At 34.8% G+C, this 26,716-nt stretch overlaps 1 protein-coding gene across 1 annotated transcript; it reads left to right on the top strand.

Annotated features, from left to right (window-relative positions):
* The first annotated feature begins 420 nt into the window (after nt 1-420).
* Nucleotides 421-19,434, top strand: rgs17 (regulator of G protein signaling 17). The gene is made up of 6 exons (XM_051126461.1): nt 421-584; nt 2,602-2,830; nt 9,714-9,844; nt 14,061-14,135; nt 15,838-16,069; nt 18,726-19,434. Exons 2-6 carry the CDS (start codon nt 2,828-2,830, stop codon nt 18,909-18,911), a joined length of 627 nt encoding a protein of 208 aa, XP_050982418.1. The 5' UTR covers nt 421-584; nt 2,602-2,827; the 3' UTR covers nt 18,912-19,434.
* The last annotated feature ends 7,282 nt before the right edge of the window (nt 19,435-26,716 follow it).

Here is a 26,716-nt window from a genome sequence, read left to right as displayed (position 1 = left end):
TAAATACTACTAGCAGCTTATTTGTATGTGTATAATTTTATTTTTCTGCTTTATTGATGCTTTAGAAATTCTATTGGGTATAACATGCAAAACATTTGTCAATATAGCAATTGAAATTGTAAAATAAATACATATTAAATAAAAAAAAATATTTTAAATAGTAACTGTTATACTTAATGTGTAAAGTAAACCATCACTGTCACAACATAAGCATTTCTGCTTTTACATCATAAGCCGAAATTGTTTTATAGTGAGTCACAAGGCCTTTTTACGTAGGCTATGTGTTGTGTATGTATATTTATTAGTGCAGGCAGTTTTTGTGAGATAGCAGAATCTCAGGCTGTCATTGCACCTCTGCCTCTGCACCCTGTCCGCAGCTCCCGCTCCGTGAGCTGACAGCTCCGCCGCGCATGCGCAGGGCGTCTCCACTGGCTCGCTCGGTGCTGAAGTTGGGCGGATGGACGGAAAACACCGCTGATGGAGATAAAACGGCAGCATGCAATCTCACCGCGTGATACCCCCGATATCCGCATAAACACGTGTAACGACACCCTTTTAGAAGACTGACATCTAGAACAAAAGGGGTAAGGCGACATACGCTCTTTAACGGTCTCGGAGGTCCCGCTAGCTCGCCAGCTAACGCGCTAGCCGTTGCTTCCTTGCGCTTAGAAAATCAAAGAGCGGCTGCGAAAATAGAATAAAGTGGCAGTTACATTTCGCCTGTCTAAAATAACGCGGCTTTAGGGAACAGTTTGCCCATTACTTTCAATAGCACCGCGCTGTCTTGCGATAGAAATGATTTGGGCTTTACCTGCGATGACTTTAGTAAAGATGCTGGCTGTGTCACAAAACCCAGCGAAGTGCCTACCTAGACAGCATTTTTTGACATTATTCGAGGGGTTGAGACGTCCCATCAGCTTTCTTTGACGCTCGCCGGCGTTTGTTGACTTCACAGGGGCGTTTAAACCATCGTTAATGTTCCAACAATGTCTAAACATGCTGTCTAGGTAGAATCCTCACTAGGTTTTGACACACCGCCGCTTTGATTCCACAGACAGCCACTGCAACCGGGAATGAAGGCGAATAACGGGATGACAGCCGTCTGTATGTGTATTACACGGAACATTGTGTTACACTGTTATATTTCAGAAGTTGAACTATGACTTTTCGTCCAAATGGAACGTTGCCTTTAATATGTAGCTCTTTGTCAGCCGAACATTTTCTCACGATTGACCTTTAATTAAATATATATATATTGAAGTTGTGTTTTTATTTCTCGGACTTATTTTTCCTGCATTCAGTTATTGATGACAGTCTTCGTGAAATTAAGTTTCCTTCCGGAGGAGGGCTGATTGCTCGACCATCATCATCATACAAGTTGTGAAGTTCCTCCCATGCACTTGTGCTTCTGGTTTTACAATGCAGCTGGTTGTGTGAAACAATATCATGTGGGGAACATTTTGGGTGTCAAATAAGATAACTTGTCAGTCATTAATTCATTCATTAAAACCAAGCAATATTAACCGCCCCACACAAATAAAAATGCACAGATTTGTATAAGTTTTTTTTTTTTTTTTTTTTACATTTTACATTTTTGTTTCACTGTTGAACACTTAAATGCACTGACCATGAAAGCCAACCATATTTTGCTATTTTGTTCTATTACTGATATGCTTGTGTTTTTCACATTTTGCTGTGATGGATAATGTTAAATTAAGGTAATGTTACAGTTGCTTAAGTATTGACTTTTCACTTGTCGGTAATGGCTGGTTAAAACATAACCAAAATGTTTTTTTTGTTTTTTTTTCTTTCTTGACATTCGTTTGAAAGTTTAAGTTTAAGGGTTATTGAGGTTAGAATAGTGTTACCATTTTCAGATAGTAAAAGAGGACATGTAATCTACATTTTGGAAGTACCTTTACAGTACTTTTAAAAATGCACATTGCTTTTTTGTTTGTTTTTATAAATTTTAGTTGAAAATAGCACTGCGTAATGCAATCTTTGCTTTCCAAAATATAACATTTTCCACCAAAGACTCAAATGTACTAGTTAATTGTTTAACTCATCTAGTTTAATATTAATGAAAGAAAGGTTAATCAGCTATTTGATTTTCATCAGTACATGCAATAATTAATTTAAAGTACCAATAAAACGGAAGTAGCAAAAAAGATTGGAAAAGCCCTGCATGTGTCTACTTTAAGATGACGTAACGGTACATGTGCATGGAGGAGTTGTTCACAATAAGATCTTTAACATGCTTTTCGAAAATAGATAAGACTTCTTTGTGTTATTAATAAAAGTGTACTTCCTTTTTGCTTCATTTAGTCAAATAGCACATTATTATTCTTGTGGCAAACACTAATTAAATAAGAATTAGATTATAAGAAGTCCAGAAGTAATCAGATTAGACTTTGAGTGCAATCTAAAAGATTTACAAATGTGAGTAATATCATTTGTAATCAGTTTCAGAAGTGATCTACCTAGCACTAACTGAGAACTGACATTAGTCGTTTGGTTTGAAGTAAACTTAGTTTATTCACGCTTATTAGTATGTATGACTCTAGATTAAAGCAGTTCTTTCTGGTTTGATCTATTTCCCAGATGTCTTATCCTGGATCATTTAGCCCTTGACTCAAGGAAAGGGTGTGCCTGCAAATACCAGGTGTTTGAAAGCTACCTCCACCCACCTCCCGCATTCTCCATCAGGCATGATAAGAGAAGATACAAGAGGCCACGTTTTGTTTTCCAGCACTCTGCCCGTCTCAACATTTGACATTACAGTCATGATTTTCTTACCTGGTCTTTGGATGGATTGCTGCTAATTTGCATGGTAAGTTAGAGGTGATCCTCTTCTAGAGTGATTGTGAGATGTGAAAAATCAGAAGGTGTGTTTGCCAAGCGGTGATGTGATGCAGCACAAGGTGAGAAGTGTGGGTGAAATGGGCGCCTGTGTGGTTATCACATGTATCGGAACTGCCGTGTTTCTCAAGCTAGGCTTTGTGGGTAACGGCTCTAGGAGGCTTCTGTTGTGCAGCCAGCCATGGCCTATGCTGTGCATCGCTTGCTGCCCTGGAATGCATATGGGGAAGTGTGCAAGGGCGCACAAGACTTCCAGTGGGAGCACGGGGTTAGAGGCGGAACGATGGAGATGTGCAGTGTGTGTGTCTAAAATTGAAATTTTAGGTAGATATCTCATAGATATTAGGTAGATTTTTTTTGCCAGTTGCTTCAGTATTCTCTTCTCTGGAAAGCTCTGTTATTAACATAAAGTCTTTCATGGCTCTCTGGAATACTTGATTCTGATTGGTCAGTTGTGTGCTTTGTCCAGGGCAATACTGTATAACTGACTGTAACTGATAAAATTTAATTAAAGGGATACTCACCATCATGTTGTTCCAAACTTGGATAACTGACTTTCTTCTGTTGAACACAAAAGAAGATATTTTGAAAAATGTTGATCCTCCCATAGACAGCGAGAGTACTACCACATTCAAGGCCCAGAAAAGTACCGAAATGATCAACAAAGTTGTCCATATGACATCAGTGGTTCAGCTGTAATTTTACGAGAATACTTTTTTGCACAAAGAAATAAAAAATATTGACTTTATTCCACATTTATTCCATACTATTTTTCTTGGCCTTGAACGTGTCAGTTGCGTTGCTGTCTATGCAGGGTCAGATAGTTGTGCAAGCCTGTTTTTGCCACTGAATAAAAAAAAAAGTATTTGCGACTTTTTATCTCACAATTCTGGCAATTTTTCCTCACAAATGCGCAATTTATTTTTTTCTCAGAATTGTGATATAAACTTGCAGTTGTGAGTTATAAAGTCAGAATTGAGAGATATAAACTCACAATTCTGATGTTTTTCACAGAATTGTGAGTTTGTATCTTGCAATTCTGACTTATAACACACAGTTGTGATTTATTAAGTCAGAATTGTGCGATATAAACTCACAATTCTAAGAATATATCAGTCTTTTTTCCTCAAAATTAGACTTTATAACTCGCAGTTGTGAGTTTATATCACAATTGCGAGATACAAACTTACAATTGTGAGAAAAAAAATCTGAATTGCAAGTTTTTATCTCATAGTTCTGCCTTTATTTCTTGCAATTGTGAGTTTATATCATGCAATTCTGAGAAAATGCCAGAACTGACTATAACCTGCAATTCTGACTTTATTTCTTAGAATTACGACTTTATCTCACAGCTCTGACTGTATAACACGAAATTTCAAGTTTATATCTCACAATTCTGTGAGATATAAACTTTTTTTATATAAACGCAATTTTTCAAAGTCCAAATTGCGAGTTTGTGTAACAATTCTGAGGAAAAGAAGTGAATTGCGAGAAACAAAGTCAGAATTGCGAGATACAACCTTGCAATTGTGAGAAAAAAAACTGAATTGCAAGTTTTTGTCTCGTAATTCTGACTTTATTTCTTGCTATTGTGAGTTTATATGCTATTCTGAGAAAAAAAGTCAGAATTGACTTTATAACTGGCAATCCTGAGTATTTTTCAGAATTGCGACTTTATTTCATGGTTCTGACTTTATAACACAAAATTGTTTATATCTCACAATTCTGAGAAAAAAGTCAAAATTTCGAGTTTGTATAACAATTCTGAGGAAAAAAGTGAATTGCGAGAAAAAAATTTAAATTGCGAGTTTATTTCTCAGAATTGCAACTGTCTCAAAAATTTAAATTGCGAGTTTATATCTCACAATTCTGATTTTATTTTCTTGCAGTTGTGAGTTTATATCATGCAATTCTGAGAAAAAAAATCTATATCTATATATAACTACATCTATAGTTCATTTCTCAGAATTGCGACTTTATCTCACAATTCTGACATTATAACACAGTTGCGAGTTTATGTCTCACAATTCTGAGAAAAAAGTCAATTGCGAGTTTGTGTCATGTAATTCAGTAAAAAAGTCACAATTGCAAGATGTTAAACTTACAACTGCGAGAAAGAAAATCATTTTTTAAATTCAATTTTTCATTTTTATTTAGTGGCAAAAATGGGCTTCTATAGAAAGCTCACGGTTTTTATCAAAATATCTTAATTTGTGTTCTTAAGATGAACAAAGGTTTTACAGGTTTGGAACGACATGAGGGTGAGCAATTAATGACTGTGTGAGCTATCCCTTTAAAGCAATGAAGACACAAACACATACAATGACAATGAACAGTTTTGACAGAATATTTACATGAAATTCACTAAAAATATCTGAACATGTGAATTATCTGTGACAAAACTCATGTAACTGACACAAAGCAGAGCTAATACGCCTGTTAATCAGCAAAGGAGGTATAGTTATTGGCTTATTTATTAGCTGTTCATCTCAAAATATCCAAATATTGTCTCATACATTGGTCTGTTGCTAGTTTTTAGCACCCTGACATTTTTTTAAGCCTAACATGTCATAAAATGATATGATTTCCTGTGAGATCAGACTGAGTCTGGCTAATTGTTTTTTTCCTCAATACAACAACTTGTTTTACATATTGTGCAAAGTTGTTGGTCAGTGCTCTAGATGTGAACAAAAGGACTCCTCAGTGTGTTTTGCATCAGGATGTATGTTTTCCAGTGCCTGGCACTGAATAACTGATGGTAGTTATATTTTGCATATTTGGTTTATGGGCTCCATTAGGATAAACTCTAAAAGAGTGTTCACATTACATCCCAAACAAACCGAGCTTTCATCACCAGGTAGCAAGGCTGGTTATCACCTTTTTTAAGTGTAAGGATGAATGTAGAGGTAAGGTTTCTGTTTCACAGTCTTTGTTTAACTATAATTTAGTGTAGAGTAGTTTGGCGCTATGTAATATCAGTAATGTTGAGTTAATATTGATACTGTGTAATAAGACTAGTACAAGCACTACTAATACTAAATTTAAATTGTACCAAAATGTTTGCTTTCATATGCAGTGTGCTTTATATATTTATTTTCGAGAGCAAATGATGTGTAGCGTATTTAATGCTGTGTTTTCTTATATAAAAATTGGCTGTTGTGAGGTTTTTGTCCTTTATCACAGCAATGTATTTCAATCAGCAGTGAATCTTTAAATTATGCACCACACGTTGCGACAAAAAAGTCAGCCAACCAAACGCCCTGTGGTTATGTGGTTATGGGATATTTACCAATATCATACTGGGAAATGATAATTTGATACCGTCCCAGACTTCCAGCTTGTCTGTTTAGTGCCCAGACCGTTTGTCCCGAAATATTTGGATTAGATGTCTAGGTGATGTGATATGGTGTTTGTGCTGCCAGAAGATCAATTTCCAGAAAGCTTTGTGCTAAAATGAACAAATTTGTTGAGGTCATAGTGTGAGGCATCATGTTTACCAGGGTTTTCCAAAGTGTACTGTCACATTATTTATTTGCAGTTCACACAAACAACTTGTATAAGCGATTAGTTGAATAGAGTAATGAGGCAAGTCCCAATCAAGTCCCATAAAGCCCCTGAAGTGGTGCAGGGGTTAAATGGACAATTTACTATGAAATGAAACATCTGCCATCATTTACTAAACTTTATAGCTTTTGAAACCATTTTGACTTAAACTTTCAGTCTGTTTTTCAGACAGACTTATCAAATGGCTTCAAGAAGACTTGGTATATAGCGTGCAAGCAGTGCTATTTTGGTATTGTTTGCATGCTATTATATTTACAATTACATATTGATTACTTCTTTAAATTATCTTTTATTTTTATCTTTTAATTTTTTTGTTTTCATTTAAGTTTTAGTATTTTTTGTTTGGTTATTATTATTATTAGCTATAATTAAATATTTACATTTAAATGTATTTAAATTAAATTACAATTTTTAAAAATGCATATGGGTCATTTTACAGAATTGGTGCAAACTGCTGTCCCACAACCAAAAAGCACATTTTAAAGGCATTTAAGTAGTTAAATCGAAGATAGATATTTATCAAGATCTCTCTATTATCTATTGAGACCCACAATAATATTCAAAATTTTAGTCAGCTTAATTTTTATAAAAGTATCATTTATTGGGTCAACCCCTAAATTTCAATTTATACAATAATTTTTGTATTTTGTTTTCCATTGTTGTTTTTAAAAGTATCTTTTTGATTCTTTTAAAAAGTGAAGTTAAAAAAAAATATATATTTTATATTTTCTTTGTGAATTATGAAACTCAGCCAAGACCTGAAAAACCTCTGAAAAAATGTTAATAAAATAGCAAAATATATATAGATATATTTACAATCTAGATGTAAGCAAAATCTTAATAGGTCAATATAACCCTTCTAATTAAATTATTATTACTGTGTTTCGGTAGTGACAAATTTGGGGAGAGGACAAATATTCTAAAACCTTTCTGAAAATACAATATGAAAATTAACAGCACAATTACTAAAAATGTGTACCTTCGATATTATACAATTTACATACATACAAATAAGACATGAAAAATACATGTTTTTTTCAAGACGTTTCCACCTCTGACTCTGTAGAATTGGTCATTTTTTAAAATTTAATTGTATTTCATTTTTAGTAACCTAAGTATCTGCTGCAATTCAATCTGCAGTCAGTCTTATGTTCAGTCAACACGCACAAAAAATATATTTTGAGGAATGTTACTAAACATTTATTTCAGAAGTAATTTTTAATTAACAAAAGTAATTGTCAATGGTTTTACTATAATGTTCATTTGTATCAGTTATATCAGTGATCAAAATCATGTATGACAAAAATATCTTTCGAATTACTGTGCTCATGTGTATGCAAGTAAGGTGCTTTCATAGTACCGAGACCATATGGTGACTATTAATAAAACTGTCAAACAGAATAATCACCCATGTGTTTCAAAGACATGTTAATGGTATGGTGATGGATCACGGTTAGAGTGGAGCAGAGCTCAGAGTAACAACACTTGCTTATTTTCTCTCCTGATGGAGTGCTTCTTGGAAACACATGCAATGCAGTTAAAATGTTTGTGGTTAAGAACTGTGCTCTGATGTTGCCTTTAACAAGCCAGTGATATTGGGAACCAAACAAGGAAGAATTTATTGAAAACCATTGTGTTTCACGTCTGCTCTCCGGTTGCCTGTGCACAGGTAAAAAAGTTAATTTGCCTAGGGATTTAACTGTATAAAGACATTATGAAATCTAAAATGTTCATGTACTAGGAATCACTTCTAGCATATTTAAAATGTATAATTTTTATACAGTAAACCGTACCTAAATATTGATGATTCTAATAATTATCCAATTAGTTTTCCCTAGAAGAATCTTTTAGGAAGGATTTGTGTGGTTTTATTTAATTTATTCCACTTTCAGAACAACAATTTACAAATAATTTACTCACTCCCTTGTCATCCAAGATGTTCATGTCTTTCTGTCTTCAGTCGTAAAGAAATTATGCTGTTTGAGGAAAACATTTCAGGATTTTTCTCTATGTAATGGACTTCATTGGTGCCCCGATTTTGAATTTCCAAAATGCAGTTTAAATGCAGCTGAAAAGGGCTCTAAATGATCCCAGCCAAGGAAGAAGGGTCTTACCTAGCGAAACGAGTGGTCATTTTGTTAGAAAAATACAAATTTGTATACTTTTTAAGCACAAAAGCTCGTGTAGCACAGGCTCTGGGATGCACGTCCACTACGCTACGAATCACGTCTAAGTTCATCGTCTGTGTCCTCGACTCCGGCTCAAAAAGGTAGAGTATGGCGACAAACTCCATCTCATTTTTTCCTACAACTTCAGAATTGTCTGACATCGTTATACCTTTTTGTTTGTAAACAGCGTTTGACTTACTTGCATTTCCTTAGTCCTTGCGCGTTCACTTTGTAAACACTGGACGCGCATGCCAGAGCCTGTCCTACACGAGATTTTGTGCTTAAAAAGTATACAAATTTTTTTCCGAAATAAAATGACCAATCGTTTCGCTAGGTAAAACACTTCTTCTTCGGCTAGGATTGTTTAGAGCCCTTTGAAGCTGCATTTAAACTATTGGAAGTTCAGTTTTGGGCACCAATGAAAAATCCTGAAATGCTTTCATCAAAAACCATAATTTCTTCACGACTGAAGACAGAAAGAGATTAACATCTTGGATGCCAAGGGGGTGAGTAAATTATTTGTAAATTGTTGTTCTGAAAGTGGACTTCTCCTTTAAGAAACAGGAAGCGACAGTCATTGCATTTTCACAAACATTTACTTCCTAAAAGGAAAACTGTTGCATTTGCTCATGTGTTAGAACATGTGAGATCCCACACTACTACTGCCTGTGTGTGTTCAGGGGTGGAGGAGTGAACATTTCAGCCACACCAGCATCTCTCTCTCACCCTCCTACAGCTCAAACTAATTTAGCATCTTGCCAGAGGAATGAATACGTAGTCTGAAGAGGGAATTTCTTTACTTTCTGTCTGTCTGTCTCCCTCTCTCTCTCTTGTTTCAGTCTCTACAGACTCCCTCTCACGTGTATTCTTGTAGATTTCTGCTGAATAAGCATCCGACATTAGAGTAGGAAGCCGTCCAACAAGCTCAGATACTGAGCATCCTTATGATCGCTTTCATTGGAAGAGCTACCATAAATCTCTCTTGTGGAATCTGCAAATAATTAATCGTCTCTTTCGGTCTTACTTTAGATTTAGAAACATCTGTAGTTAACAAGATACTTCAGCTAACATAGTTTCCAATCCCCCATTGCTTTGTTTCTAATCAGATGTGTCTGTCCACAGCCTCAGAGTGTGAGTGGAGTTGAAATGAGGAAAAGGCAGCAGGGACGCATTGAAGGACCCCCACAGGCGCCTGGTCACCCGAGGCCCAACACCTGCTGTCTGTGCTGGTGTGGATGCTGCAAATGCCTCTGGTACACCCCATCCTTTATTATGTTTTGCTGTAAAGATTTACTTGCCTGGTGGCTATTTAGCAATGAGTTTTACATTGAGCAGCACACAGTCCTTTTTAAGTATTTTGAAACCTTACCATTAGTAAGGTTGGTAAGATTGTTTTTGAATTCCTTTGATCAAAAGTACAGTAACAACAGTAATATTGTAAAATATTTTTACTATTTAAAATAACTGTTTTCTATTTTAATATCTTTTTAAATGCAGTTTATTTCTGTGATAACAAAGCTACATTTTCAGCATCATTACTCCAGTTTTTAGTGTCACACGATCCTTCAAAAATCATTATGCTGAATCAATATGCTGATTTGGTGCTCAATATATCTTCTTATTATTAAGAGTTGTGCTGCTTAATATTTTTGTGGAAACTGTGATTCTTTTACATTTATTTGAATTATTTATTTGAAATAGAAATCTTTTGTAACATTATACTGTAAATCCTATATAAGTCTTGCTGTCATTTTTAATCAGTTGAATGCATCCGTGCTGAATAAAAGTACTAAAGGGATAGTTCACCCAAAAATGAAAATTACCCCATGATTTACTCACCCTCAAGCAACCAGCTCCAGCAATGGACCCAACCCAGAAAAAACTATCGGCATGGATTTTTGCCGATAACTGATATTTGCCAATCAACTATCGGTGCCGATTAATCGGCAAAACCGATACATCGGTCGACCTCTACTTTTTATGACGGATAGATGCACTTTTACTTGTGTCAAAATCTCAACACCCATCCACTGCTATTATAAAGCTTGAAAAAAAAAAACAGACCTTTTTTTTTTATAACTACAGTTGTATTTGCCTGAAAGAAGAAAGTCATATAAACCAAGGATGGCGTGAGTCATATACACTGAGGATTTTTGGGTGAACTATCCCTTTAATTTCTTTTAAAAAAAAATCTTACTGACCCCAGTTTTTTGAACCATAGTGTATTTGTGAATTTTTTGTGGACTCACTCCTACTTTAGTTTAAACAGGTGTTCGTTTAAACAGATTTTACTTTGCATGCTTTTAGCCTTCTGTAGCGCAAGTTTTAACTAACAAAAGCTAGTTTTATTATTGGATTTTATGAATTTTGTTGTGTTAAATAGTATTACTTGGTTAGTCACACTTTAAAATATTCCATCCTGTTTGATGAAATGACAGAAATTTGTATGATAATATACACATTTTGAAAAGATTGTTTAATATTTCTTAAGATTGACACTATAATAAGCTCTCAAACCTTCACGAACAATGGGGAATTTAGCTCTTATATTTAGAGTTGAGGTCAAAAGTTTACTTACACCAGAATCAGAATCTGCAAAACGTTAATTGTTTTACCGAAATAAGAGTGATTATACAAAATGCATGTTATTTTTTATTTAGTACTGACCTGAATAAGATATTTCACATGGAAGAAGTTTACAACTAGTGCACGAGAGAAAATAGTTAAATTTATAAAAGTGATCCCCTTCAAAAGTTTACATACACTTGATTCTTAATACTGTGTTGTTACCTGAATGATTCACAGCTGTTTTATGTTTGTTTGTTTAGTGATATTTGTTCATGAGTCCCTTGTTCTTCAGAAAAATCCTTCAGGCCTTACAAATTCTTTGGTTTTTTAGCATTACTGTATGATTTTGAGATATATCTTTTTACACTGAGGACAAATGGGGGACTCATATGCAACTATTACAGAAGGTTCAAACACTCACTGATGCTTCAGAAGGAAACATGATGCTTTAAGAATATTTTGAATTTGAATATCAGGGTAAATTTAACTTATTTTGTCCTCTGAGAAATATGTAAATATTTTCTATAGCTTCTGAAAGCCAGTACTAAATAAAAAATATGATAATTAGGCAAAATAAGAAAAATGTACACATCTTCATTCTGTTCAAATGTTTACACCCCCCAGCTCTTAATGCATCATTTTTTCTTCTGGAGCATCAGTGAGCATTTGAACCCTCTGTAATAGCTGCATATGAGTCCCTCAGTTGTCCTTTTCCATTGCTGGAAAAGGTTCAAATAAACAAACCAAAAAAACCCCCAAAAACCAAAGAATTTGGACCTGAAGGATTTTTCTGAAGAACAGCGGGCAGTTTAACTATTCAGGACAAACAGTTTTATCACTAAACAAAAGGAAAAAAAAACTGCTGTGGATCATTCAGGTAACAACACAGTATTAATAATCAAGCATATGTAAACTTTTGAATGGGGTCATTTTTATAAATGCAAGTATTATTTTCTCCTGTGGACTATATGTGACCCTGGACCACAAAACCAGTCATAAGGGTCAATTTTTCGAAATTGAGCTTTATGCATCATCTGAAAGCTGAATAAATTTAAATACATTGATGTTGTATGGTTTGATGTATGGTTTGTTAGGATAGGACAATATTTGTTCGAGATACAACTATTTGAATATCTTGAATCTGAGGGTGCAAAAAATCTGAATATTGAGAAAATCACCTTTAAAATTTCCAAATGAAGCTCTTACTAATGCATATTACTAACCAAAAATCAAGTTTTGATATATTTACAGGAAGAATTTTACTAAATATCTTCATGAAACTTGATCTTTACTTAATTTCCTAATGATTTTTAGCATAAAAGAAAAATCAATAATTTTAACCCATACAATGTATTTTTGGCTATTGCTACAAATATACCCCATCGACTTAAGACTGGTTTTGTGGTCCAGGGTCACATATGTAAATGTCTTTTATGTGAAATATCTTATGCAGGTCAGTACTACATAAAAAGTGTATGTAAACTTTTGACCTGAACTTCATATCCTGTTAGGCATCTGGTTAATTTTTAACATGTCTTGCCATTGTGTAAATTATCAAGCTATATTAATACAGTTTTATGAGTTTAAGCAAAATATATTTTTACGGTTTATTATACGTTAGCATAGCCTTTTAAAATCCTCCCACAGGAGTATTAACAAAAGTATGTGGAAGAGGGTTTGTCTCCGTATGCAAAAGTAGCACTGCACATTTTATATTTAATTTTACATTTATTTTTACATTTAATTAATACATTTTTAATTGCATCTACAAACACACACATTACACGTCTGTTTTTATTTGAAACAAACTTAGAAAAAAATCACAAGAATAAATGTTCCTTAAAGAGTTAAATTCGCTTGTAAAAAGATGGAAAAAAAAGTAGTTGGAGTTTGAGGCTGGGCCACTAAACAAAGAAAGATTGGAAAGGCCATAGCACAGCTTGCAGGGGGACTATAAATAACATGAATGAATACAAATATTGCATGAAATAAAGAAAACATTGAGGAGGCAGTACAAACCCTACTCTGTAACCTCGGGTTTCCACAGCCATCCCCCCACTACACGCTGCCATTATCTGCTCAGTAAACGGCTATTTTTGTCCCACATCACATGCAAAACAGCTGTGTAGTACATGTTATATATTTAGAGTCTTGTCAGCTTGTCGAACCCCATGGCTAACAAACCCAATTATACTTGCTGTACAGAGACACGGATTGAGCAAACACAGTGGATGTTCACCTGTAATTTGTAGTTTAGTTTCAATAAATGCTCTTTTTGGACTACAAGAGGAATTTTAGTACTTAGCTTATGGTTAGACTTGTACTGTAAGTCAGTTTTTTTTCCAAACTAGGGGCCAGAAGGGAGTAAGAGAAACATTTGAGAGAGAAAAAATATTTAGACAGTAGAAAAACAGTCTGGTGATTATATATTGTTACATTTTTAATTATTCAATAAATTACTGTATAAATGGCCATGGGTTTTATTTTTTAATATGTATTTTGTATTTCATGCTATTTATACTAATCTGTTTTCACTTAAAATTGCTAGCAGATTTTATGGCAAGAAATTTTGAAGTAGAAAGACTGAAAAAGTATTTTCTTGTAAACCTTTGTTTTATTTACAACTTTGAAAAATAATTTGTACAGTGTATCTGAGCCATTAAAAAGTTTAAAATTTACTGGTAAAGGTTATGATGTTTACCGTTATGATGTGCATCATCTTTTATTTTAAATTATTTTTCTGATATGACCCTTTAAACACCTAAATGTACTGTAAAAGCAGCTGTTAGTCTCCAGTCTGTAGTTTTATCATAACTGTATAACCTTGCATGATGATCAGCGCAACATGTTTCAAATGCCACAGAGACTTTGCTGTGTCTAACACTTCTCTTCTCACCCTAGGAATGAAGACAGAAGGGAACGTTCAGAGAGGCAAACATGTACAAAGATGGATAGCATAGAAGCAACAGAGGAACAGTGAGTTGTTAGAAACATCTATTATTGTTCAGGGACAAGATTTTTGTGGCTTTTTTATATTTTTTTATTTGCTTGTGTTCATACCTTCAACATCTGGTTAAAATGAGAAACAAAATGGAACTGCTATTTTGTTCAATCATCTAAAAATCTTATACAGTTTCTGCTACCAAGTCTTTTTCAGGGCAGTTTCTAATCAAATGCCTTTTAAAGGAGAAGTCCACTTCCAGAACAATTCACAAATAATTTACTCACCCCCTTGTCATCCAAGATGTTCATGTCTTTCTGTCTTCAGTCGTGAAGAAATTATGGTTTTTGCCGAAAGCATTTCAGGATTTTTCTCCATGTAATGGACTTCATTGGTGCCCTGAATTTGAACTTCCAAAATGTAGTTTAAATGTAGCTTCAAAGGGCTCTAAACGATCCCAGCAGAGGAAGAAGGGTCTTATCTAGTGAAACGATCTGTCATTTTTTCAGAAAAATTTTTGTAATACTTTTTAAGCACAAAAGCTGGTGTAGCACAGGCTCTGGGATGCGCGTTCACGACGCTACAGTACATACTATTGAATCACGTCGAAAGGTCATGCGGAGCGTAGGCGGAACTACAGACCCAGTGTTTACAAAGCGAACACGCAAAGACTAAGAAAGTGCAAGTAAGTTTGTAAAGGCTGTTTACAAATAAAAAGATACAACGACGTTCTCCTCTCAAGTTGTAGGAGAAAATAAGATGGAGTTTTTCGCCATACTCAGTACACAGACGATGAACTTACACGTGATTCGTAGTAGTGATAGAAAGTTTGGATCGTTTTACCGACTCGAACCTTTGAGTCTCGCTCAGCAAAATGAACAAATCTTTTTTTGAGTCATTTTGTTCATTTTAGCAAAATATAATTAAAATGCTGTGTGTTACTTCCCTAACACATCTACTGCTTACACAAACGCTGATCACACTACAAACAAGACAAAACTATAATGCTATAAGAAACAGAAAAGATTAATTCATTGTTTACCTGGGTCTTTATTCTATGATTACCTCACCTCTTATCTGACAAGTTTTTGGGTTTGAGACGTTCGTTCATCACGTGACAGCTCCATAAGATGAACGAATGACTCGAAAAACCTGAAGACTTGAAACAGGTGAACTAATTCCAGTACAGAACCTAATAGGATGTTGCGCATGCGCGACTGAATGAATCACTCCCCGAGATGACTCGTTCTTCCCGAGTCACATTAAAGATTTGTTCAAAATTAAAAAATCGTTCAAGAACGACCCATTACTAATTCGTAGCATCGTGGACACGCATCCCAGAGCCTGTGCTACACAAGCTTTTGTGCTTAAAAAGTATACAATTTTTTATTGTTCAAAATAAATGACAGATCGTTTCGCTAGATAAGACCCTTCTTCCTCGACTGGGATCGTTTAGAGCCTTTTGAAACTGTATTTAAACTGCATTTTGGTAGCTCAAAATCGGGGCACCCGATGGAGAAAAGTCCTGAAATGCTTTCCTCAAAAACCATAATTTCTTTACGACTGAAGACAGAAAGAGATCCTGGATGACAAGGGGGTGAGTAAATTATTTGTAAATTGTTGTTCTGGAAGTGTTCTTCTTTAATACCATTTAAATACATGTTAATTGCTGACAGCTGAAGTAAAGTTGTTTTATATGGGTAGTTCTTGCTTTTTTTCATTGTCTCCCATTTGAAGGCATCCCACACTGGATGAGGTGATTGCTTGGTCACGGAGCTTTGAGATGATGATGCGCTCTCCAGAGGGGAGGGATGTTTTCCGGGAGTTCTTGCGGTCTGAGTACAGCGAAGAAAACCTGATGTTCTGGATCGCCTGTGAGGACCTGAAGAAAGAAAGCAACCCATCAGCTATCGATGAAAAAGCCAGGATTATTTATGAAGACTACGTCTCCATTCTTTCGCCAAAAGAGGTTAGCATATGGAGTGCATACAAATAAATAATGCTGTCTGTGGCTGCAATACATTAAAAATAAAATATGATGACATAAATAAATATTCATATATTCAGATGTTCATATTAAAAAAAAATATATATATATATATATATATGTATATATATACACAACTTAAAACCATCACATCTGTTTTGCTGAGCTCACATTTTTTCTTGGAGTAACAGTGCTTTTTTTTTAATACAAATTAATATTTGCTATACAATATTTCACACAAAGCTTGAAAATAATGTTTGTTAATTTATATATAAAATGGCCAAACCACATAAGAATAATTTAAACTATTTAAGATCTTTGCAAGAATTTATGTATGTATGTATTTATTTATTTAGTTAGTTTTTATGTATACAAAATTTCTAAATAATTCTAAATATTTTTTTTAAAAGCCGTTTTAAAATTTTAAAAAGGTGATTGTTACTCGTGGGTGTGTTTTTTATATGTACGACATAATAATTGAAAAGCATGTGTCTTGAAATATCACATCTGAGTTTTTTGCATGTTTTTCTAATTTGAATGATAAAATTCTAAAATTTTATTTTAGTTTTTCTTAAAAAAACTATATATATATATTGGGGTGTAACGGTACACACATGTCACGGTTCGGTACGTACCTAGGTTCGAGGGTCATGATTTGATACGATTTCGGTACAACAAAGAAAAAAACAAATCTACTATGCTAGGTTTCTTTTCATTTATTTTAAACAGACAGTAGTACAAATTACACAAAAAAAAATACTAAATATTATATCAAATTAATGTCATATATAGGCTATAAAATCTGCAGTACATATGTACATACAAGGAATAAATACTTGAAATATATTTAATTTAGTTAACTGACAGACAAAACTGTGAGACACGTAACAGCCTATATTTGCTGAGTTTCAGTTCAGTTTTGTGACAGAAAGGAAAAGAAAGCGACATTCTGTTTGTTTTTTAAGTTGATTTTGCTGGTATGAGGAAAGTTGAAGTAATCGTGCCGGTGCACACAAACACAAACATATCAGTTCCAGCTTCTAGCATTGCTAACTTTACAGCGCGGTAGGTACTTTATCAAAATAAAACACAGTGTACCAAACATCAGCACGTGCGCCTCATTCTGTCACCGTTAGAATGCGACTGAAGTACAAAGTCTATAATTTACATAATAAATAATAGTTTAGCATTTTTATGCATCGTAAAAATGGAAATGTTATGGAATATTTGATTTGTGTCGATTGAGAGAGGTGGGAGACAAGAACACAAAGCTCCATTTTGCAGACGGTTGAGTGCACAAGCCTTTAAAGTAACGTTATACTCCTTTATCAGTGAGATACGCCGTTCAGAATCAGCACATGGTCACTGTCTAGTGGGCTTCGTTTTCAAGTGCACAACTCCTGGCATTCACTGTTCTTCTAATGGCGGTTATCAAACAGAGTTGCATTACCCTCCTGGATTGAGGGTGATTTGCCTGTATTCATTGTAAGGCCTCATGCACTGAACCGAGATGCCCATACCTTGACGGTTCGGTAGGAATACATGTATCGTTACACCCCTAATATATATTACACACACACATACATGCTTACATTACCAGTCAAAAGTTTTTCAACAGTAATATTTTTAATGTTTTTTAAAGAATTCTGTTCTGCTCACTAAGCCTGCATTTATTTGATACATAATACAGCAAAAATAGAAATATAGTGAAATATTTTTACTATTTAAAATAACTGATTTCTATTTGAATATATTTTAAAATGTAATTTATTCCTGTGATCAAAGCTAAATTTTCAGCATCATTACTCCAGTCTTCATTGTCACATGATCCTTCAGAAATCATTCTAATATACTGATTTGCTGTTCAAGAAACTTTTTTATTATTATTATCAATATTTAAAACAGTAGAGTACATTTTTTAGGATTCTTTGATGAATAGAAAGATTCAAAGATCAGCATTTATCTGAAATAAAAAGCTTTTGTAATATTATACACTACAAAAACTTGGGGTTACCATAATTTTTTTTGTTTTTGAGAAAGAAATCATAGAAATTAATACTTTTATTTAGCAATGATTCTTTAAATTGATCAAAAGTGATGATAAAGACATAAAGTTACAAATGATTTCTATTTCAGAGAAATTGTGTTCTTGTGAACTTTCTATTCATCAAAGAAGCCTGAATGGAATAGAAAAAAATTCTATTCAGCTGTTTTCAACATAATAATAATAATAATAAATGTCCTTTGAGCAGCAAATCAGAATATTAGAATGATTTCTGAAGTATCATATGACTGGAGTAATGATGCTAAAAAATCAGCTTTGAAATCACAAGAATAAATTCCGCTTTAAAATATATTCAAATAGAAAACAGTTAATTCGAATAGCAAAAATACTTCAAAATTTTGCTGTTTTTGCTGTACTTTAAATCAAATAAATGCAGGATTGGTGAGCAGAAGAGACTTATTTTAAAAACATTAAAAATCGTACCGTTCAAAAACTTTTGACTGGTAGTGTGTATGTATATTATGAATCACAATATGCAATATATTCAACATAGTAAACTATTTCACACTAAGTTTAAATATAAGCAATGTTTTAAAGTTGTTGATCCGTTGTACATTTGTTGTGGGTCGGCAGGTCAGCTTGGATTCACGGGTGAGGGAAGGCATCAACCAAAGCCTGGCAGAACCCAGCAGTACGATGTATGAGGAGGCCCAGCTTCAGATCTACACCCTCATGCACAGAGACTCCTTCCCCCGATTTCTCAACTCATCTGTTTACAGGGATCTCCTTAACAGCAAGAGGGCCTGCTTAGACACCTAGGTTTCAGCAAGAACATTTGTGACAAAAAAAAAGCCCCAAGGTGCCACTTTCAAAAGGTGTGATGTTTCTTATTTCAAGAGTGAGTAGTTAAGCAATTCTGAGCATCCACTAGTGACCCTGAAGTTCAGTTCTGTTTAAGTGCCAATACGAGCTGCTCAGGCAACTGTGACACAGAAAAAAACGCGTAGGAAAACCGACAGATCCATCCTTCCTACTCTCGTCTTTTTCATTCACCTGTTTTGTCTCTTTCGACTCCTCAAATCTCCTCTCTCTTCCTGTTTACCTCACCTGTTCTCTTTCTCTCTCTGTGTTCTTTCTACCTGATCCTTTCCATCTTTTATGCCTCACATATCTGAGGACAGCTGAATAATGTTATTACTATTTTTTTTAAAGAAAATCAAAAACAAATGGATAAGCGGTAGATGTTAAGCTAGAAAACCTTTGCATGATACAAGGTTATGGAATTTACTCCAGTTTGACATTTAAGCCCCGGACTACAATGTTTTTTTTTGTTTTTTTTTTTTGAATAAAAAAATGTTTTTTAATGCTGTCATGGGGAGAGAACATTGTAAAGCTCTCGTAAGCGAAGGGAAAATTAGCTGTGCCAATTGTTTTGTAAAAGAGAAGCTGGGAATCGCCGTCTTGCCATCCAAACTCTTTCTTTGCGTGTCGACAGTTCTTTACCTGGGAAACATAAGGGCTAGCTAGTGTTGTGATTGGGCAGCTAAATGAATCATGAACATTTCTTTCTCTCTGCAAAAATCACAATGCCTCGACACTGAGTAAGGGCACAAAAGCTGCTGATGCTGGTGACGACACAGTTTATTGTGTGAGTCCTCCTAGCCCCTCCCAGTCCGTTACTAACAGAGAGAAGCACAGGTACTGTATGTCATGGGCTGTAAGCTTCGCTGGATTGACCGAGAATTGCTTGAAAAAAATCACTCACCAACGTTCTGGAGGTTCTTAAAAGAGCTTCGAATTGTCTTACACATTAAAGAAATGTATTTTATTAAACAAAAGTGTAGTGAACACTATGCCTTGTTTTTGAGAGTTACACTAGGTCTATTTAAAATAACTGTGATCGCCGAGACCTGCTCGACGAGGCCGTGCGACGGAGTCGGATCCATCAGGGAAACCTCTTTTCTCTGCCTCCGAGTCCAAATGTTCGTTTTTGCGACTTGAAACGAGGAGCGGTCATTTTCGGTCATTCTCACAGCTCGGAAAACTGCAGGTTATCGAAAAAAAGAAAAGACGCGAAAACGAGTCGGTCTTTTTTCTAATACTTTTTTCCAGCATGCGTTTCTTGTTTTGTGTCATGTACACATTGCAATACTCAACCCAGATACGATGTGAACCTCCGCGGGGAAGCATCACGTCGAAGACGATGCTTATTAAAGAAATTGATTTCCTCTAGAGGTTTAGACGTGTGTGTCCCTCAAGAACGACAGCTTTTCAGCTCCGTGTTGTTGGATTCAAACTTGAATGTTGCTGTTCAATTTTCTAGACATTTATGTGCTATTGCAATCGCAGCAGCCAGTGCATGAGAACACGATATTTAAAATACTGCTGGTGTGTTAAACCACTCTCTCACCTTTTAGCGGAGTTATTCAAGAGTGAATTGCATTTAAACCGACGTTTTTTTGGTCACCACACCCAACCTCAAAGTGTCACTTTTCCCTGAACTCTTGTGCCAATGAATGAACGTTTGTTAAGTAAATCATGATCAAGTGTGTTGTTGTTGGGTTTTCTTACTGGTGCTCTGAGAGTTAAGTGCCATTCACTCTGCAGGTTTACCACATTAAAATGAAGACCTTTGTCACTTTACCGAGTGCATAGATATCCTTCTTTGAAGTATTCGTGTGTGTTGAGCATCAGCCAATGTGAGTAGGTCCTTCACGTACGGTATGTTGTTTTACAAACCGAATAGCAGTTTACTTACTCAAAGCAGCGAACCATCATTTCTAAAACAAATTTATTGAATTTTCTTGTTTGTTTTAAAGAAAAAAATCATGTCATTAAAGAAATGAGCAATAAATCAAAATTGTCTTGCTCTAAAAAAAAAAAAAAAAAAAAAAAAAAAAGCCCTGCATGACACATGGACGTTTACCAAACTATCTTTGAGGGGGAAAATCAGAGGGTGATGAAACTGACACACACTTACTGTAAGTTTTATGATAAATGTCAATGAAAACTAATGTGACTGTATGACTATTTGAAGTCCAGCATCATAGAGGTCATCATAGAGGTCAACAGGGAACAGAGTGAATATATGATTATTTAAGCTTGTATGGGTCACTTTAAAGCAGATATGGATCGTTTTTTTTTTTTAATTCACAGTTGAAGATAGGGCTGGGCGATATATCGAATATTAGCGGTAATATTGCAGTCATTTCGACGACAATGTAAATTTTTAAAAAGGTACCGGGTTCGGTACTTTCGGTAGTGAAATTTTAAAAATGTCCAATGGCTCAACAGCGCTCAAATGTGACCGGGAAATGGACGTTTTTAAAATTTCAGTACTGAAAATACCGAACCCGGTACCTTGAACATCTTCATTTCAAATTCAAGCATACTTTCCCAAAAGAACGTGCCGAACGTCCAATATTACATTTTACGTAAGAGTCATGAGTGCGGTTGCCAGATATCAAGAGTTCAAATCCTCGAATCAGAGCTTCGCTGTTACAAGACTACATTTTCTACCCGGTGTTTTGCTTATTTTACGCAATCATGCGCACAAGCTCGCTCTTCATTGAGGAAGCGCCGACGATATGAAAACACCAAACAAGCTGGAGTTTAGCAATCAACAAAGTCTGTGTTCTGTCATAAGATCTCAACTGTATTGTTTGCGTCTGTGATCGCACTTACTCAACCGCTGTTGTTTGAATAGAGAAACCTAGGCTATTGCAATTTGCAATTACGATTAGTAATTACACTGTTATAGTATTTTTCATTCGTACTTCAGTTGAATATACATGTGTTCATTTAATAAAAAGCAGTAAGCGATCACAAGTTTTAACTGCTTAAATTTGCACAAAACATTTTGAATTTACTTTGTAACAATAGCTGTTTTATCTAAATAGATTTAGTTTTTTTTTTATGGGGAAAAAGAAAATTCAGTTTTTTTATTATTTAAAAGCAACTGCAAACATATCGAGATATATAGCGAATATCTGAAAAAATTGTCAATATCGAGATATCAAATTTATATATCGCCCAGACCTATTAGAAGATAATCGTGAGTAAATGTGTATGACTCAAAGGTATATTAGTGCAGTATTAGACGGAGTCATTTAATAAAAACTATAAACTTATCAGTTTCACAGACAAGTTTGACATTTTCACCCATTATTAATTGGATTGCGACATGCAACGTCGCATTTGGTCCCATTTATGGTGAACCATCATTTGGAGAGTAGTTATCTGTTTAATTTCAATGCCTCGTCTTCATTTTTGCTGCTAACGTTTTATCCGATTTCGAGAGTTGAGGAGTTTTTCACTTGTCGGCTGTCACGGTGATGGCTAACAGCTGTTGATAATGATTTTATCAGCTTGGAAAAATAATCGTTCTTGCCAAAAGGCTCCTTTTCTAAGCAAATGAAGTGGAGCCTGTGCTGTGTGATTACAGGAGCGCCTCGTTTTCATCGGTTTCCACTACCTCTCGTTATGCTTAGTTGTTTTTCCTCATCTAGTTGTTATGTTAAATGTTTATTTTGATCTACTTGAAGCCTAATACTGTAAATGAGATGGGTTTACAAAGAAGAGTAGCATTTTTCTTTTATTTGTTTGTTGAATTCTTTTCAGCCTAATTCTGAGATATACTCACAAAGAATTCAGGAAACGTACTATTTAAGGGCTAATCCCATATTGCCTATGCAAATATCTTAATTGTCATATTGGAATAATTAGTGACTGAGGAATGTTTTCCTGAAATTGGGTGGAACACTGGTTTACATTTGCCCTTTTCTGATATTCCGTAGTCACATATGTCATAAAATCCTTCTTGATGAAAAAGCTACTCGATTAAGATTGAAATAAATCTGTGTTGTGTCTACTGTGGGTTGACGGTTCACTATTGATGTAAAGTGCATATTGAATGTAAGGTACTGTGCATGCTCAAGTTTATTTGTTCAAGTGATGGAAAACTCCGGCCTCTGGAGCCGCACTGGGCGGGAGGGACGTAATTGAATTATCTGTGGACGAAGCAAGTGTCTATTCTTGTTTTTAAGGGTGCTTCAGTCTTTTTTGCAAAGGTTGAAGGGCTACTTTGGGCACTTTAAACACGCTTTTCACGAACAAGAATATCTACCTCTTGGTTTTGTTCTCTCCATATGCTTCATATAGAAGAGCGAGCCTTGAAAAACAACGTAGCTTGCACACATTTCGATGGTTTTGACTCGCTTTAGAGCCGCGGGCGCTTTTAGGAACTGAAATTTAGAACTCGTACTTTAGTTGTTGTTTTTCTTCCTGTTCAAAAGATTGACACTTTGTGCCCAAGACACATAATTCTCATTTATTCAAATATATGTTACAGCATGTGCTTGCGTTATGTGATGTAATTACAGAAAAGAAGTGTAGTCAAGGCATTACTAGTGTGCTACACCCTTCACAATTCATTGTGAGCACATGAAATATGGTCTTTACATTCATATAACATCAGTGCCATTGATTTAAAGGGTCATGTAGGGTAACCTTAATTTTAATGACCCTCAATTTAAATGAATATTGGAGGAAGGCTTCATGTATATCAGCTTTTTTCATTTATTAAATCATCACATGGAATTGGAAAGCGATCAGGTAACATTTTTCTTTAAAAATATGTTGCCTGACTTTAAAACCATTACTCATACACTGTAAAAAACAAATAAAAAAACACAATTTGTTGAGTCAGCTTAAAATAATTTGTCAACTCAACTTAAAATTCAGTCAACTCAAATAAGTTTAGTTAACTTGAAATGTAAAAGGAGAAGTTCATTTCCAGAACAACAATTTACAGATGTACTCACCCCCTTGTCATCCAAGATGTCCATGTCTTTCTTCAGTCGTAAAGAAATTATGTTTTTTGAGGAAAACATTTCAGGATTTTTCTCCATATAATGGACTGATATGGTGCCCCGAGTTTGAACTTCCAAAATGCAGTTTAAATGCGGTTGTAAATGTTCACTTTGCAAAGACTGGGTCGGAACTTCTGCGGCGATGTAGGATGATTTTGAAATGATTTTTGAAGTTAAGGGAGAAAATATGATCAGAATTTTTCAACATACCCTATCTTGAGCCAGAATACACAGAATTCAGGGAGAGCAAGACAAGACGATCATTTGAGCTTAAAAATTATTTAAATTGTATTTTTTTTTATTAAAATAACCAATTGTTTAGCTAGATAAGAACCTTCTTCCTCAGCTAGGATCGTTTACAACCATATTTGGGATCGTTTGAAGCCACATTTAAACTGCGTTTTGGAAGTTCAAACTCGGGGCACCATATCAGTCCCTTATATGGAGAAAAATGCTGAAATGTTTCCCTCAAAAAACACAATTTCTTTACGACTGAAGAAAGAAAGATATGAACATCTTGGATAACAGGGGGTGAGTACATTATCTGTAAATTGTTGTTCTGGAAGTGGACTTCTCCTTTAAGCTGTACTAAGTGAAAACTTAGATATTTGAGTTCACTAAACGAACAATTTGGTATGTTTAACTTAAAAGCTGGAATTGTTACCCAGCTGCCTTAAAATTTTAAGTTGAATGAACTCAAATATCTAAGTTGCCACTTAACATTTTAAGTTGACTAAACGTTTTTGAGTTGACTGAACTTAAAATTTTAAGGCAGCCGGGTAACAAATTATTTTAAGTGGAATCAACAAATAGTTTTTTACAGTGTAGTTCATTCATAGTTGTGTTTCGAAAGCCTCATTGTGGATTCTGTATAGCTGTTGTGTGTTTATATCAGTTCACAATTACATTCCAATTGTTTTCGTGATAAAACAGCCTGACTACGAATAACTCCACAGAGTGAAATTTGATTTAATCTTTTTCTAAAATACGTAATATAGTTTTGTTGCTCCAGTAACACAAACAACCTGCCAGTTACAATTCTCAAATATTTACATAGAAATACACCAAACAATTTAAATTAAAAAATCACAGACTCTGTTGGCGAACTTCCGTATCACAGTTTATCACAGTCACCCTGAAGTGCCTTGAATGTTTAGGCCGTGATTTATGATTTATAGTTAATATCCCAAGGGAAGATGTTTGTCTTTTAAAGCTTGTGCTCTTCCCTAGGATCGAATGCATGATGCACGCCGTAAGCAACAGACATTTGCACATGCAGAAAGACGTTAAAGCCAAGATCTTTGGAAATAAGTGTGAACTGATAGTGTTTTAGCCGTTCAGCTTGTGTCATTAAAAAAAGAGGATTTTTTAACCATCGTTGTGCTTATTATATAAGTGTTTGGTGCTTATTATCTGTCACATAATGATGAAACATCAAAGCTTTCATCCCATTGTCACAGTACAGACTTGCCCTGTTTTGTTTTTCCTCAGATCAGACACAGATCAGGCCTTCGCCGAAGGCGTTCTTTAGAGCTGTGCCATGACAAATCACCTATTTTAATAGAAACTATTTTAAAATTCAGTATTTAATCTTAATTTTGTTGTTTTTAATACCAGAGGACAAATTATAATGCCTTTGTAAATTATAACTCGTAGAAGAAAAAATGATCTTTTATATTTGGCATGCTTTTGCTATTCAAACTAGTTTAGTTAACACAGTACTGTACAAGTATATATAGACACTGAATCTCTTGAAAGAAATGGACATATATTGGAAATATAAGTGATCATTAAAATACAGTATTCTGTGCTGAGCTCTCAAAACGTGGTGGAATGATTGAAATTTTACTTAGAGTAATGAAATTAGTTTATTGTAAAGTGAACGGTTTAGTTCGAGAAAGGCAGTACTGGTTTATTAACAACTGAGCCCAGGCAGATGGGCGTCTTTCAGATCACATGTACTCCTGCATGAACACTATAAAAACAGAGAACAAATGTATTTGTAGACATCAAATAAAGTGACTTACAATATGGTGCTGCTTCTGTCTGTCTAACACATAATAACATACTGTACTAAATAGCTGTCCTTTGTGGAACATGAAAAGTGATGTTATATTCATTTCTTTTAAAAAGAATCTCTTCTGACATTGTAGCAATAGTTGTTTGGCAGTTTAACGCATAGATCACAGGGATGACACTTCAAGTAATTGACTTTTTCAACCTCAGATGCATGAGAACTGTACTGAAGTCTTCTTCGTTCTCCTCAGAGGATTCAACATGAGTTTCGATGGTTCCTTTTGGACGATCTCCACATTAGGCTCTGCTTAAATTCATTCTTTCTGCGTGCAATGTGTTTAACTATTTTTGTCTTTATTCCCCAGACAACAATTTTATAAGCTCTAGAGTGCATTCAAAGTACTGGCATTCTTGTATTTTTCTGTAATGATTGCCTAACATGTGCCAAAAGAATTAAATATATATATATATATATATATATATATATTTATGAAGGCAAACTGTCCAGACACAAATTCCTCAAAAAGTCATGGGTATCATACGTGTTCTGTGAACTCTGCTTTATAATAGCACATTAAGTAAAGTTTTGCTTTCAATAATAGTAGACTGAAACACGTTAGGTGGTCTTTTAAATTAGCTGAAGTATGTTATTAATAAAACAAAAAATCATAATTTTCAATTCTAAGTCTGAAGTCACGTTTTCATTAATGCCGATTCAGCTACACAATGTCAGTGTGT

Source organism: Labeo rohita, chromosome 13, assembly GCF_022985175.1.
Source record: "Labeo rohita strain BAU-BD-2019 chromosome 13, IGBB_LRoh.1.0, whole genome shotgun sequence".
NCBI lineage: Eukaryota > Metazoa > Chordata > Actinopteri > Cypriniformes > Cyprinidae > Labeo > Labeo rohita.
Note: the sequence above shows the minus strand (reverse complement) of the source record. Positions and strands in the feature narration are given on the sequence as shown.